General features: G+C 38.6%; 1 protein-coding gene across 4 annotated transcripts in view; it reads left to right on the plus strand.

Annotated features, from left to right (window-relative positions):
• Positions 1–17043, plus strand: part of LOC126092506 (poly [ADP-ribose] polymerase tankyrase) — a 605292-nt gene that overhangs the window by 552297 nt on the left and 35952 nt on the right. For all 4 annotated transcript variants that reach the window (XM_049908132.1, XM_049908133.1, XM_049908131.1 and 1 more), the window contains exons 14-16: positions 15307–15467; positions 15867–16030; positions 16219–16402. In XM_049908132.1, coding sequence (XP_049764089.1) covers positions 15307–15467; positions 15867–16030; positions 16219–16402 — 509 coding nt within the window. The remainder of the gene's footprint in view (positions 1–15306; positions 15468–15866; positions 16031–16218; positions 16403–17043) is intronic.

Consider the following 17043-nt stretch of genomic DNA (forward strand, 5'->3'; position numbering starts at 1 on the left):
TTGTACCCACCACACATAGAATAGCTTTAAACACCCCCCCCCCCCCTTAAAAAAAACACCCATGGTCTGACTCTGTGCTCCTTCTGCACCCATTTCCCTACACTATTGCTCCTATCCTTGTGACCATACCTACTGTAAGACTTGCCCTATGTACCCTCCTACCACGTCCTATACCGGCCCTGTAAATGGCAAAAGATACACCATCAAAGGGAGAGCCACCTGTGAAACAACATGTGTTGTATACCAGCTGTTTTGTAAACACTGTTCGACATTCTATATTAGTATGACCACCAAGTTACCAGTTGACGGCGAAAGGAGCAAAGACAGAGAGTGTATACTGACAACACACAATTGCCTGTTGCAGAGCTTGTTCTACACCTTGACAGTAGTTACCTTGGTGCCCATCTCGTCACAAGTGTCATCTGGACACCACACACACACACACACACACACACACACACACACACACACACACACACACACACACACGAGCAGGCAAGACTCAGTAATCAGTAACAATATATTCTTTCCATATTGTTATTAAATGAGTGAGTACACCACTCAAGATTAATTAGCAACATAGTGTTGAGTTTTTCCAACAGGAATTAAGAAGCAGTTATTGAAGACGTCCATCATAACATATCAGAGCATGGCCAAAAGACGTAAAAAAAGTAATAAAGGGTACTTATTAAATTATTACATACATTCATTGAACAATCTAAAATACTACAGACACTAGTTGCTGTCTTGAAGGGGAGAAGGTGGCAGACATCATGAAAATATCTAAATATTGTTCTGTGTGTTCCTTGCACAAGAAATATGATGCAGGTAAACAAACAGAACAGCAAGAAGCTCACAAAGGCGTTTATAGCAGGGATTATGTAGGCTCAAGGGATGGCATGGAAGCTGCTGGTATGAAACTCATTTTCCCCAGGTCTTTGCGAAAGTATGGAGTAAGATACACACAATATTCAGGAGATGGAGATTCTAGTGCTTTCATGAATGTAAATGAAAGTCAGCCCTATGTAAAAGTCTGTACTATTGGAAAAACAGGAGTGCTGAATTCATATTCAGAAAAAGATGGGTGGATTGCTCGGATGACTTGTTGCCGATAATACAGGCAAGCTACTAGAGAGGATGGGAAGCCACTGGAAGGTAAAAAGACACTAACAAAGAAGAGAACTGACAGCCTGCAAGTCTATTATGGTGATGCAATTAGAAATAACCTCACAGATTTGGATAATATGAGGAAGGCAGTATGGGCCATTTGGTTTCATTACTTGTTGACAGACACTACCATCTCAGCATGGTCTATGTTCTAATGAATGGTGCAAAATTCTGAAAAGCAAGGAAAGTGGGGAAGCTTACAGCCATAAAAATAACCTCATTTATGTGGTTGCAGTGGCCATTAAACCAACTTTTTGAGCACTGTTTTCACCAGAACTGCTAGAAGAATACGGAACGCAAATGAAAGTTTCAGTGCTCTTATTTGAAAGAGATGGCCAAACACTGTGTTTCAAATTTGGTAGTGAAAATTTTGGCCTTGGAAGCTGCAGCAATGTTTAATGGTCGGAATGTGGCAAGACCTTCCATCCTCAGTAAGTTGGGCTTTACAGCTGGAGCTTTTACTGAGCAGATACTGCAGGTCATCAAAGAGCAGCCAATCGTGAAGGCCGAGACTTCAGTACAGAACATAGAAAAAATTGCTATGCAAAGGACCAGAGGAGCTAAAAGAGCTGCAGGGAATGATGAGGAAGAACTGGGATATGGGTATGGGCAGTATTAGCAAAGTTGTGATTTTTAAAAATTTTAAAACATTTCATCCAAACTTTAAAACTATATTTCTGCAACTTAAGGTTTTCTCCTTTCAGGAACATATATACCAGAAACTATTGGAAGGATTTTAGTGAAATTCAGCACACCTATTCTTTTATATGGAAGCAATATTTAAGTAGAACAAAATTTTAAACATTTCTGTGGAAAATAATATATGGAAAATTTGTCCATTAAAAATGTTCAAATCCAAAATGTCAGAAAGTAATACACTGAAGTGCCAAAGAAACAGGTACAGGCATGTGTATTCAAATACAGAGATACGTAAACAGGCAGAATATGGTACTGCGGTTGGCAACTCCTATATAAAACAAGTGTCTGGTGCAATTGTTAGATTGGTTACTGCTGCTACAATGGCAGGTTATCAAGATTTAAACGAGTTTGAATGTGGTGTTGTTGTTGGCACATGAGCAATGGGACACAGCATCTCCGAGGCAGCCATGAAGTGGGGATTTTGGATACAAGCATTTCATGAGTGTACCGTGAATATTAGTAATCCAGTAAAACATTAAGTCCCCTACATTGCTGCAGCCAGAAAAACATCCTACAAGAACGGGACCGACGACGACTGAAGAGAATGTGACACAAGTGTAACCCTTCCACAAATTTCTGCAGATTTCAGTGCTGGGCCATTAACAAGTGTCAGCATGCAAACCATTCCACGATACATCATCCAAATGGGCTTTCGGAGCTGAAGGCCCACCTATGTACCCTTGATGACTGCACGACACATTGGACAGTTTATGACTGGAAACTTGTTGTCTGGTTGGACGAGTCTTGTTTCAAATTATATCGAGTAGATGGACGTGTACGGGAATGGAGACAACCTCATGAATCAATGGACCTTGCATGTCAGCAGGGGACTGTTCAATGGGGTGGGCGTGTGCAGTTGGAGTGATATGGGACCCCTGATACATTTAGAGATGTCTCTTGACAGATGACACATACTTCAGCATCCTGCCTGATCACCTGCATCCATTCATGTCCATTGTGCATTCTGACAGACTTGGGCAATTCCAGCAGGGCAGTGCGACACCCCACACATCCAGAATTGCTACAGAGTGGCTCCATGAAAACTCTTCTGAGTTTAAAGACTTAATGCTGGCCACCAAACTCCCCAGACATGAACATTATTGAGCATATCTGGGATGCCTTGCAATCTGCTGTTCAGAAGTGATCTTGATCCCCTTGTACTTGTATGGATTTATGGACAGCCTTGCGGGATTCATGGTCAGTTCCCTCCAGCACTACTTCAGACATTGGTCAACTCCATGCCACATCGTGTTGCAGCACTTCTGCATACTAGCGGGGGCCCTAAATGATATTAGGATGGTATACCATTTTCTTTGGCTCTTCAGTGTATAAATAATTTACCGAAAAGTTACTGCACTTAATTGTACATTGATTAGTGTAGATTACTTTAACATAGAAAAAATTTGCCAAATTGACCTGAAAATAATGAAAAAGTGTACCTTAAAATAATAACGTAAGAAAAAATTATCTTACAGCATTAAAATGTTATTAAAAATTCTGTACAAATTATTTAAAGCACATTGGATCCTATATATAAGTGTACAAAATTTCAGTGAGATTGAATAAATAATGTCAGAGATATGGATTTATGAAGATATCAGTGCAAGACTGCTACTGTCTCCCCTTAATATAGGAGGGAAGTCTTTGTACTACCGTATTTACTCGAATCTAAGCCGCACTTTTTTTCTGGTTTTTGTAATCCAAAAATCCACCTGCGGCTTAGAATCGAGTGCAAAGTAAGAGGAAGTTCTGAAAAATGTTGGTAGCTGCCGCCACAACTAACTTCTGTCATCGAATATATGTAGCGCTACGCAGGCATGCTTCGCATGCACAAAGACAAATACTGGCACCAAAACCTCTCCGTCAGTAAATAAATAAAAAAAAGGTGGAAGACGAGCTTTTTTTTCTCCGCCCCGAGTTTCAACCACTGCATTTTAATACATTATGCTACGAAGTAAATACAAATTCCGTATTGTTCCTCTTCGAACGTAGCAGCATTTCAATGTACTACGAAAATCCGACTGGCAAGACTGTTTGGGATATTTGTCAATATGGCCAACTCTGCTTTCTGAATTTTTTCCTAACTTTGAGAAGAAATGGTTGCTAATAGGAACTTTTATGAATTGTGAATCACATACAGTATTCTCTTCACCATAAGAATAATACGAATATAAACATTTTGCCATGTATTCTTTCGTGTTTGCTGATATCTCAATTAAATCCTGTCCGCCTAATAAACTACGAAACTAGAGTGAGACAACAGCAGACGCGGAAGAATATACATACCATGTCATGTTTATATTCGTATTATTCTTATGCCTAATAGTGATACAGTCAGAAATGAAGCACGCCAATTGACTAGATTTTTAAATCTAAGATGACTCTAATTTCTGTGCATAATGTAATGTACTAAAGAGGCATCTGCAAAGATTTTCAAACGGAAAAAATTTTCGCTAAATTCTCGTTCATAACATCTTCTATCATACGCAATCTATTATTTGTTTCTTGTTGATCATTATCAAAGAAAGCAGCAGTGTAAGTAGCAACGAATAGCAGTCTCTTGCCATTGTTTCGCTAATGAGACAATTCCTCTCTTTGCTTTTTTTAATTGTAAGCGGCGGTAGCGTGCACAAAAGCAAGCCATGCCGCGAGCGGGGACAGGCCGTAAACCCTCATTTTCAGAATGCGACAAACAATGCATGACACAGTACAGTAATGCATTTTCAGCTTTGAGTGGCAGAAACATCTATAACAAAGAGAACTGCACTTTGTCAGATCAAAGAAAAATAAGCAGTCGATTCAAACCAGACGAAGCACGTGAAAAAGGAAGGGTACCCGTATAAATACGGACGGAGTGCCTGACGCATAGCAATGGTTACCTGGTAAAGCTTAACTGCTAAGCTTACGACTCGAACCAAACTACTACAGCTGTATCGTCATTCATTCCACCTAAATTGTGTCTCATATTACAATGGACCAACTTTGTTTCGATTTGGAAGTGCAGCCTAAAACTTTTCTCTCCCCTTGAATTTCGAGTCTCAGATTTCAGGTGCGGTTTAGATTCGGGAAAATTTTTTTTCCTCGATTTCGAGTCTCATTTTTCAGGTGCGGCTTAGATTTGAGTGCGGCTTAAATTCGAGTAAATACGGTATATATGTTGCAGGTATTGATTGAAAAAGACAGATATATGTTCAGAGGGTGCTTTGAAGCCAGCAACTGTGGAATGGCCATGATGGAATAATTTTTTAGATCTTAGGAAGAAGGTAAAAGGTGGGAGTGCATGGTTTGAGTGGAGGTAAGAAGTTGTATGGATTGAGGTGTTAGTCCTTGTGACAGGCCTGAGGCTTTAAGGAGGGACTGTAGGTAGTTGGTATCACAGGGATGCCGTTTCGTAAAAAACTCCATAATTTTCACTTTTTTTTCCTATGCTGCAGCTGCTGCATACACTGTACCCTTTAAATGAGATAACTCTGTTATTACTTCGTCAGAAGCGTTATGGGTGTCACAAATTGTTTTATTTTTTTGTAACACATTTACTGCATCGTTAAGTCAGGAGAAATTCAGAGGCTCTTCTGTACCGTCCTCCAGTATCTTCTTCGCCGAAGTACTGAGATGCATGTTAACCTGTCTCAGAGATAGTCATTGCTTCTGTAGTGATGAAGTATTCATCAGACTTGATGTAATTCACAAATAGTACCTGCTCTTCAGGTACATTCTGTTCTTTGTCATTAGGCAAAATATCATCGGTATTATCATTCCCATCACAATCATCGACTTCATTTCCAGATCAAGTTTTTCAGAAACAGTTCCGAGTGGTAATATTCGAGACTCTGTGCCATGAAGCTGCGACATAGTGCATTGCCTATCAGAAAAAAACAAATCCATTAATAGTTTCCCAAAAGTGTCTTTTGGCTCTGATAGAACAATAAGTAAAAAGTTGCAAATAAAAATTTAACTTGTAAAGTGCATATTTTCATTTCTTCCCTTCCTCCAACGTTTACATACTTGACACCACTACAGGAGCATTTTGCAGTAATGCAACTTGAAATTATGTGTTACTCAAAGTTCAAGGGGCTGGAGTACACTTGTGCAATTCATTGTAAAGTATTCCACGGTCACTTTTCTCAAATAGGGATTAAGGGGAGGATGTAGTGCACACCTGTGTACAAACAATAAAATCTTCCAATCTGCTGCACCCATTTTAGCATCGATCCTTCCAAGCCAGCTTTTGTTGTAATCCACAATTTCTTGTTATTATCGTATATTGTAGGAAATGTAACATTATGTTTAAAACAGAATGGCTCAGCAAATTTTCCCATCTTAAGTGGGATGCATCTTCTCACTGCTATCACTGTTAGCTCAAAACAGAACTGTTACATGTTGTTTACTTTGTTTCCCTCCAGGGCAGTTCTTGCCTTTGTATGCTGAATTGCAGTTAGGCATTACATTGTAAAACAGGACCATCTCAACCACGTTCGAAATGTTTGGAGGAACATATTGGGACACTGTTTCTTACAGACAGGTTTCTTTCCATCCTCGCACTGTTTCAGGATCGACACTATTGATTTCGCCACATACATTCGGACAACTGATACCATGTCTAACCTTAAATCTATGCAGCCAACCTGATGAAATTTTCTATATTGAGTGAGACTGCCAATTCTGCTGCATTTTCACAAAGCCTTGGGCCACTGACAGGAATGCCTTCTGCTCTATGTTGCCTGAACCACTGCAACAAACCATTTTCATCTACATCTTTGTATTTCTTGCTCAGAATGCTTATCTACTTACTAGTAGAAATTCCGAACACACCTGCATTGCCTTCAGTTTCCTTTACCTTCACTATGACAGAATTTAAGGTAGATGTAGCAGTATCCACTTTCATTATATTACTATTTTCATGAACTGTGCATAATATTCATAGTTATTACACAATAGCAAGGCTTTTTCATCTTTCTTTCGCTCATGCTACCAGTTCTTAAGGTCATCAGAAATACAGCAGTTATGGTACTATAGCACATACAGTAGGCCTAAATAAAACAGCTACCGTTAATATGTGGGTTACTTCACTGAGTGCAGATTAACTCCTGAGCTGTGGTGCACTTTTGGATTTCTAAGGGATGCGCAAGCATTCTTATCCAATTGGGCCCTCTGCTGGCTCAACAAAAATCGTGTAACTTTGGGAAAACAAATGATAGTTACACCAGTAACCAATCTTTCCTATGGCTGTCACCAGTGCCATAACCAAAATTTTCACACTTTACACTCTTTTATATTGTAAAGTGTATCTACAACACCCAATTTTTGTGATGATTGTATTGTTACAGTTTACACTGTTGTTAATATCTGGGAATATGTGAAACAATCTCAAGTTATGTCACATTAAAAATTAAGCATTAGTGAGCTGCGAGTGCTTGCAACAATATGATTTTCTAATTGGCAACACAACACAGGGCACCGAAACTGCAGTACCATGTTAATAGGCAAAGTATACTGATCACCACCCACTTCTGAAACCAGACGTCATAACATGTGCACGTGTGTGCGTTTTGTGTAGTCTGATTAAGGGCTGTTTGGCAAAAAGCTTTATTTTACAGTATTTTTGTTGGCCTATCTGTGACTCAGCATCTCTGCTATACGGCGAGTAGCAACTATCCTTTTTATAACATTGTCATTATTCCATCCATTTTTCCATTGTTTGAAACTAAGGTCTCATATTCTGTTTCTTGAAACCTGCTTGTCCCAGGGAGTTACCCTCAAAGGAATGACACCACCGAAAGTCACTGTTTCTGGATGCAATCCTACTGTACACCATCCTCTTACAGTTTCAGATACAGCACTCTCTTTCACGTACCCACCTAATCTGTGACCTATATACGTCACTGCCAATTTCCACTCCACCAGACTCCTCTTCTGCCACAAAATCCTGCAGTTACCTGCGTCTCAAGTTCTGTTGGATGGTATCCACTGCCAAGCCAACTTCAAACTACAACAATAGGCCAGGCTTAACCTCAGAAAGCTGTCTTGCCTTCTCCTAAAATATCTCAACGCGTGGTGTTTCCCTTCCTGCCCCTCACCAGTTGCCTAAACAGCCGCATCAGTAATGACCTCTACTATCTATAATGTCAGAGATATGGATTTATGAAGATATCAGTGCAAGACTGCTACTGTCTCCCCTTAATATAGGAGGGAAGTCTTTGTACTATATATGTTGCAGGTATTGATTGAAAAAGACAGACAAGCAGTATATTGCTCCCTCCTACGTATATCTCGCGAAGAGACCATGAGGATAAAATCAGAGAGATTAGAGCCCACGCAGAGGCATACCGACAATCCTTCTTTCCACGAACAATACGAGACTGGAATAGAAGGGAGAACCGATAGAGGTACTCAAGGTACCCTCCGCCACACACCGTCAGGTGGCTTACGGAGTATGGATGTAGATGTAGATGTAGATATCCTACAAAGTGAGCTTAGTCAACCTTCTTAACATTCCCCATCCTTCACCACTGCCTTCCAGAGCAATGGTAACTCATGATCCTAATAACCAGCTACAACAGCTCAGCATTCTCTGCCTCGTCTATGACACTCTCCCCTCCTGAATTATCTATACTATCTAGTGGTCTCACTTACACCCCTAAAAGTACATTTACTTGTGCTGATTTTGGTGAAGAACCAACTTCCTTTCACACTTAATTTCAAATGGAAATATCACTTTGCAATCCAATCCCAAATCCTTTCCAACAGCAACCCTGACACTGAACTCTGTCTTCAAAAGTTCCAACCACAATTCCAATTTGATCCACCAGCACTACCTCAAAATCACCCCTTACAAACATTCAAAGAATGCCTAAAATCCAGCACTGCTTCACAACCCTTTCTCAGCTCCCTGCAACATGACCCTAACTTGTCCTCTGCAGAATTCCAAGCTCTTTGTTCCCCAAAACATAATGACACCAACATTATCTTCCTGGCAGACAAGGGAACTACCACTGTGGTACTTGACCAGTGGGAGTACACTAATTGTCTGACAACTCTATTGACAGCATCTACCTCCAACTGACATACAGACACTCCTTAAAACCTCAAGTCCCTCACAGGAACTAACATCTTAGTCCATAGAACTTCTTACCCCACCCAGAACACTTATAACCATCTTTTACCTTCTTCCACAAACCTAATCATCCTGGCTGCCCTATAGTTACTATCTTCAAAGCACCAACTGAAGTACATCTGCTTTAGTTGGTCAGTACCTGAACCTAATTCAAAGAATCCCCGTCTATGTTAATGACACCAACCATTTCCTAGATTGTCTGAAATTCGTCCCCATCCCACTCCCATCACACACATCGCTTATCACCATTGATGCCATCTCCCTCTATACCAACATCTGCTATGTACATGGTCTGCCTGCTGCTGAACATTACCACAACCAGTAGACACCTGATTCCAAACCTATGACATCCTTCTCACTTGCTGTAACCAACTTCATACTTACAGACAACTGTTTTACATTTTAGGGACAAACATATCAGAGGCACAGCCATAGGAAATCTTTTCATAGGTTGTTTGGGTGGGACTTTCCTTCAATCTATAAGCCTTCAGCCCCCTGGTTTGGTTGAAATATATTGATAACATCTTTTTCCTGTGGACCCATGGTGAGGCTGATCCGTTAAAAATTTTGCCATCTCCAAATACATTCTCCCAATTAAATTTCATATTGCCCTTTTCCAAGTCCCACGCCACTTTCCTTGAGTCAACCTCATTCTCACTGAGGGTCGGCTAACACTTCTGTATGCATTAAACCAACTAATTAACAGCAGTTCTTACATTTTGACAGTTACTATCCTTCTGTGTCAATTGTTCCCTTCCACACAGTCTTGGCATTTGAGACAAACTTATTATTTCAGATGCAGACTTTTTTCAGCAATACACCACCATTCTCGCCTCACCTTCACTGGAGAGAATTACCCCACCAGCCAACTTCACAAGTTGATTCCCTGGGCCATCACATGCAGTCCTGGTACTACTGATCACTCAAAAAAACAACTTAGAAGTACAGCTGTTGTCACTTAGTTCTATCCTGGTCTTGAATGTATTAATCAGCTATTTCGACAAGGCTGTACCTCCTAAAATTATGCCCTGAAATGTGGTCCATTCTGTCTTGACATTGTACCTACCACATCTGGAATAGCCTTCCTTAGTTTCTGTAAATTTTGATTTATTTTTACCTACGTCTTTGGTTGGTTCCAGATATGTTTATACTTGCGCTGTTAGGAGACTCTGGTTTAATATAACATTTGCTTGCTTCAGGCTTCTACAGGATGTATGCTATTATTATTATTGACTTTTTTTCCTCAGACTTAAGTCTGGTTAAAAATGGAACGTGACGCGGACCTCGGTCAAGCGTGACTTCCTTGTAACTGTATGGTATATGTTATATTGCATTTAGGAACTTTCGGGTAATTGAACAAGTATCAATAATTACAGATTTTTGTAATTGTATATATATGTTTGGATGTAGCTGTATTGCATTGATGTACTGGTGAATATTGTGAGGTATGACTCCTGTAGTTGATAGTATAATTGGGATAATGTCGACTTTATCCTGATGCCACATGTCCTTGACTTCCTCAGCCAGTTGGATGTATTTTTCAATTTTTTCCCCTGTTTTCTTCTGTATATTTGTTGTGTTGGGTATGGATATTTCAATTAGTTGTGTTAATTTCTTCTTTTTATTGGTGAGTATGATGTCAGGTTTGTTATGTGGTGTTGTTTTATCTGTTATAATCGTTCTGTTCCAGTATAATTTGTATTCATCATTCTCCAGTACATTTTGTGGTGTGTACTTGTATGTGGGAACGTGTTGTTTTATTAGTTTATGTTTTATGGCAAGTTGTTGATGTATTATTTTTGCTACATTGTCATGTCTTCTGGGGTATTCTGTATTTGCTAGTATTGTACATCCGCTTGTGATGTGATCTACTGTTTCTATTTGTTGTTTGCAAAGTCTGCATTTATCTGTTGTGGTGTTGGGATCTTTAATAATATGCTTGCTGTAATATCTGGTGTTTATTGTTTGATCCTGTATTGCGATCATGAATCCTTCCGTCTCACTGTATATATTGCCTTTCCTTAGCCATGTGTTGGATGCGTCTTGATCGATGTGTGGCTGTGTCAGATGATACGGGTGCTTGCCGTGTAGTGTTTTCTTTTTCCAATTTACTTTCTTTGTATCTGTTGATATTATGTGATCTAAAGGGTTGTAGAAGTGGTTATGAAATTGCAATGGTGTAGCTGATGTATTTATATGAGTGATTGCTTTGTGTATTTTGCTAGTTTCTGCTCGTTCTAGAAAGAATTTTCTTAAATTGTCTACCTGTCCATAATGTAGGTTTTTTATATCTATAAATCCCCTTCCACCTTCCTTTCTGCTTAATGTGAATCTTTCTGTTGCTGAATGTATGTGATGTATTCTATATTTGTGGCATTGTGATCGTGTAAGTGTATTGAGTGCTTCTAGGTCTGTGTCACTCCATTTCACTACTCCAAATGAGTAGGTCAATACTGGTATAGCATAAGTATTTATAGCTTTTGTCTTGTTTCTTGCTGTCAATTCTGTTTTCAGTATTTTTGTTAGTCTTTGTCTATATTTTTCTTTTAGTTCTTCTTTAATATTTGTATTATCTATTCCTATTTTTTGTCTGTATCCTAGGTATTTATAGGCATCTGTTTTTTCCATCGCTTCTATGCAGTCGCTGTGGTTATCCAATATGTAATCTTCTTGTTTAGTGTGTTTGCCCTTGACTATGCTATTTTTCTTACATTTGTCTGTTCCAAAAGCCATATTTATATCATTGCTGAATACTTCTGTTATCTTTAGTAATTGGTTGAGTTGTTGATTTGTTGCTGCCAGTAGTTTTAGATCATCCATGTATAGCAAATGTGTGATTTTGTGTGGATATGTTCCAGTAATATTGTATCCATAATTTGTATTATTTAGCATGTTGGATAGTGGGTTCAGAGCAAGACAGAACCAGAAAGGACTTAATGAGTCTCCTTGGTATATTCCACGCTTAATCTGTATTGGCTGTGATGTGATGCTATCTGAATTTGTTTGGATATTAAGTGTGGTTTTCCAGTTTTTCATTACTGTGTTTAGAAAGTGTATCAATTTAGGATCTACTTTGTATATTTCCAAAATCTGTAGTAACCATGAGTGGGGTACACTATCAAAGGCTTTTTGGTAATCAATGTATGCGTAGTGTAGGGACCTTTGTTTAGTTTTAGCTTGATATGTCACCTCTGTATCAATTATCAGTTGCTCTTTACATCCTCGTGCTCCTTTGCAGCAGCCTTTTTGTTCTTCATTTATAATTTTGTTCTGTGTTGTATGTGTCATTAATTTCTGTGTGATGACTGAAGTTAATATTTTGTATATTGTTGGTAGGCATGTTATGGGGCGATATTTAGCTGGGTTTGCTGTGTCTGCTTGATCTTTAGGTTTCAGATAGGTTATTCCATGTGCAAGTGTATCAGGGAATGTGTATGGGTCTGCAATGTAACTGTTAAATAACTTAGTTAGATGTGAATGTGTTGAGGTGAACTTCTTTAGCCAGTAATTTGCTATTTTATCATTTCCAGGGGCTTTCCAATTGTGTGTAGAATTAATTGCTCGGGTGACTTCATGTTGCAAAATTATCACTTCAGGCATTTGTGGTATCATCTTGTATGTGTCTGTTTCTGCTTGTATCCACCGTGCACGCCTGTTATGTTGTACCGGGTTTGACCATATGCTGCTCCAGAAGTGTTCCATGTCTGTTGTGTTTGGTGGATTGTCTATTTTAATGTGTGTGTTATCCATTGTTTGGTAAAATCTCTTATGGTTTGTGTTGAATGTTTGGTTTTGTTTCCTTCTATTTTCACTTTTTTTGTATCTTCTAAGTCGTTTGGCCAATGCTTGCAATTTCTGCTTTTTTTCATCTAATTGCTCTATTGCTTCTTGTTGTGAGATTTTACCTAACCTTTTTCGTTTTTTGTCTGATATTTCATTTCTTATAAATTGTGTTAGCTGTCCGATGTCTTTTCTCAGCTTTTCTATTCTGATCTGTAACCTGTGTTGCCATGCTGGTTTTGTGCGTTTCTTCTGTGTGTTGGTTTGTTCTGATCTCTGCCTAGTGTGTATATTTAGTGTAGTGAGTGCTCCTATATAAACCAGTAGTTGTAACTCTTCCATAGTTGTGTTTTCATTTATTTTGTTGTGTATGATTGTGTTGATAGTTTTTATTGTTGTTTCGACTTGGGGGTTATTTGGCGGTCTATGCAAGAATGGTCTAATGTCTGTATTTGTGTCTTTGTATTCTATATATGTCAGCTGAAATTTCTCTTCTATATCTAACATGTGTGTCTCTTCGTGTTCTATTTGTGCTTGTTCTGGTGGCTGTCTTAAGATTTCGTTTTCCTCTGATTGTTTAATTGATGCGTGTTGGTCTTTGTTTGTTTGCTCTGGGATGTTTGAGTCCATTACTGTGTTTTCTTCTTCTTCTGATTGCACATTATTTTGTTCCAGTATTTGTTGTACTTGTTGTTTGATGTTTTCTAATTCTGACTGGGGTATCCTGTTATTTTTGATTATTACACGGATCTGATCAGCTAGTCGTTGTTCTGTTAAAAATTTTAATTCCGGGTATCTGGTAATAAATGTTGTGTATACTTGTGATCTGTATCCAGTTGTGTTGGTTCCTAGGTTTGTTGCTTGGTAATAACAGAACATGAGGTGTCGATTTACTTCATCTGACCATCTCATCCTCTGTCTTTGTTTTCCTTCTAGGGTGGTTGCAGGAAGCATATCCTGCAAAACACCTCTATTCGGATTTAAATCATTTTCCATGTGACTAGCAGTGTCGTTACCATTGTGGGCGGGCATAGGGTTCAAGCGTCGTCCCCGACCATGACGGCGCTTGTCCGAGGCTTCTTTAGTTCTGTCCTGAACCAAGTAATCACACTAAAAGGGGGGTTAGCCCTATTAGTGGTTTGTTCTTTTCGTCGCCTTTTACGACTGGCAGAACATACCGGAGGCCTATTCTTTTCCCGGGCCTCCACGGGGTTTATTATTATTATTATTATTATTATTATTATTATTATTATTTAGTCAAACTGCTTGTGCATACATTCTTCCAAGCTTTTCCATGTACACAGTTTTATTTTTTCACTTTTTGAAGCCCATACTAATCGTCAACAGATTATTTTGTCTCTGGAAATGTATGATCGTCTTGCCTCTCTTCATTTTTCTAGCTGAGAGTCAAATGTTCCACAGCTTTGTATACCATTCCGTCTCTTACCACACAACTGAAATCTCTTATCATGACGGCAATTGCTGATTCTTTTGTTTCTTGACTCAAGATGTCACTAGCCTTTGTGTTGTTCAGTTGTAATATATGCTTGAATGAGAACAATAGTTTAATGGATGCCAGCAAGTCAATTTCTGCAACATTATTACTTGGCAGGGGTGATTTGTTAGTGAGAACACCAAGTTTAACACTGGAGTCAAATTTTGATTGCACTCACACTTTTCATCACTCATTTTATCATGGAAATCTATATTTCATTGTTCCACGTATTTATGTTTTATATCACATAAGTGTAACATTTACACTGTACAGGGAATTCTTTGCCTGGACAAATCTGACTGACGGAATATATCTGAAAAAATTATGTAATGTTCTAGAGTAATGTAACTAATTATTATTGCCTGTTTTTTATGATTTGTTAACAAACTGAGTTATCACCTGCTATCGGTCATTTAAGGGACATTAGGAAGGTCCATTGGTTGCTGTGAAGCAGTTCCTTGCAACCAGTGGCTTACATACATCTTTCTTAATCTGTAATGCCTAAGATTAATTTTGTAGTCTAATGTTTTAGTGTTCTTATTAGTTATTAATTGTTACCCAGAATAAGTTAAACGTTCAGTGTTTTTATGAAATTTGTTAAATTGGTGTTGAATGTTGGTGTGATATTGGCATGCGAAAGTGACATGTATCCACCTACAACAGCATTTTAAATCTAGTTGCAGTTGTCAGACACATTTAAGGAGAATTCTGGCACATGAATAGTACAAAAATCACTTTTTTATTCTGAAGCACTGTATTTTGAATCATAGTGAGAGAGTGGTGAGTCAATCTAGGTGCATCTGTACACAGTAGTTACTTAAACAAACAAGGCCACTTCCATTCCCTGTTATTACTTCACATGAGGAAGAACTTACTTCTCAGCATTATTAAACCCAGTAAATGAAACGGTAATCCTTTCTATAAATGTTGATTACACTAAATACCTTTTGTATATAATTCTGTTGTTTACATTTAATATGGAATTTGGGGTGATTGGTGGGTACGTGCATTCATTTAAGAAGTAAAATAGATATATCATTCTGTATTGCAGTCTTGGATTAGAACATCTCCTCGAGTTGTTTGAACGGGAGCAGATAACTCTTGACATTCTGGCTGAAATGGGTCACGAAGATCTCAAACAAGTTGGTGTAAGTGCTTATGGGTACAGGCACAAACTTATTAAAGGGATTGATAAGCTGTGTGCGAGTGCTGGTGAGTATTTATTCATTAGACTTTTTAATAAATGCAGTCATGATCACATTTAAGTTGTTGATTTTTATTTTTAGATGACCGGTTTCAATCATTAAGGGATAATTTTCAGATCTTACATTCCTTGAAGACAGCAGTGCTCTCCACACCTGCACAGATACCAACGGTTCCAGTTGTTATCAAGGATTGTAAGATCTGAAGATGGTGTCTTAGAAGATCGAAATCAGTCATCTAAAAGTAAAAATAAACAACTTAAATGTGATCACAACTGTGTTTGTTAGTTAATTTATAGTATTAATCACTGTTTTTCTTGAAACAGTCTTCCAAAAAATTTCATTACACTTTATTTTATTTTGTTTTGTTTTACATTATTCCACTAACATTATCTGTAATTTCTCTTAGGGTCACTGTGGATGACTCCTTCAAATCCTGGCACGCTGTTGGTTGATCTTCTAGTTGAAGACAAAGAATTTCTAGCTGTTGAAGAAGAGATGCAGTCAACAATTAGGGAACACAGAGATAATGGTCATTCTGGTGGAGTTTTTTGTAGATATAATATTGTCAGGGTAATTACCCCTTTACCATAGTAATTTAAAAACCTTATTTTCTGAAAATTCCCTCAAAATTATGCCATCTTCTAACTACCTTTCAATTGTTTGTATTTAAATCCTAACTTAATCTTAATTTAGTGCGTATGACAGGCATTTGCATTTGAAGGTAGTTGACTTTTAATATACAAATATTTTAATTTCAGATTCAGAAAGTGCAGAATAGAAAGCTCTGGGAGAGATATTCACATCGACGGCAAGAGGTGGCTGAAGAAAATGTGAATCAGCCTAATGAACGAATGCTTTTTCATGGATCACCGTTCATAAATGCTATTGTACAAAAGGGCTTTGATGAGCGACATGCCTACATTGGAGGCATGTTTGGTGCAGGTATGTATTCAGCAGTGTATTTTTAAGGGAATTAATATTGGTTATATGATATTAGAGAGATAACACACTTTTAGAAGTGTTGCCAAGTTTCTTATGAATTACACATTATATGATCAAAAGTATCCGGACACACGGCTGAAAATGACTTAAAAGTTCATGGCGCCCTCCATCAGTAACGCTGGAATTCAGTATGATGTTAGCTCGTCCTTAGCCTTGATAGCAGCTTCTATTCTCGTAGGCACCTTCAATCACGTGCTGAAGGTTTCTTGGCGAATGGCAACCCATTTGTCACGGAGTGCTGCACTCAGGAGAGGCATTGATGTAGGTTGGTGAGGCCTGGCACAAAGTCGTTACAAAACATCCTAAAGGTGTTCGTAGGGTTCATGTCAGGACTCTGTGCAGGTCAGTCCGTTACAGGGATGTTATTGTCGTGTAACCACTCCTCCACAGGCCATCCATTATGAATGGGTGCTTGATCGTGTTGAAAGGAGCAATCGCCATCCCAAAATTGCTCTTCAACAGTGGGAAGCAAGAAGGTGCTTAAAACATGTAGCCCTGTGCTGTGATAGTGCCACACAAAACAACAAAGGTTTCAAGCCCCCCTCCATGAAAAACATGACCACACCATAACACCATCACCT

The sequence above is a fragment of the Schistocerca cancellata genome, chromosome 7 (genome assembly GCF_023864275.1).
Source record: "Schistocerca cancellata isolate TAMUIC-IGC-003103 chromosome 7, iqSchCanc2.1, whole genome shotgun sequence".
Taxonomy (NCBI): domain Eukaryota; kingdom Metazoa; phylum Arthropoda; class Insecta; order Orthoptera; family Acrididae; genus Schistocerca; species Schistocerca cancellata.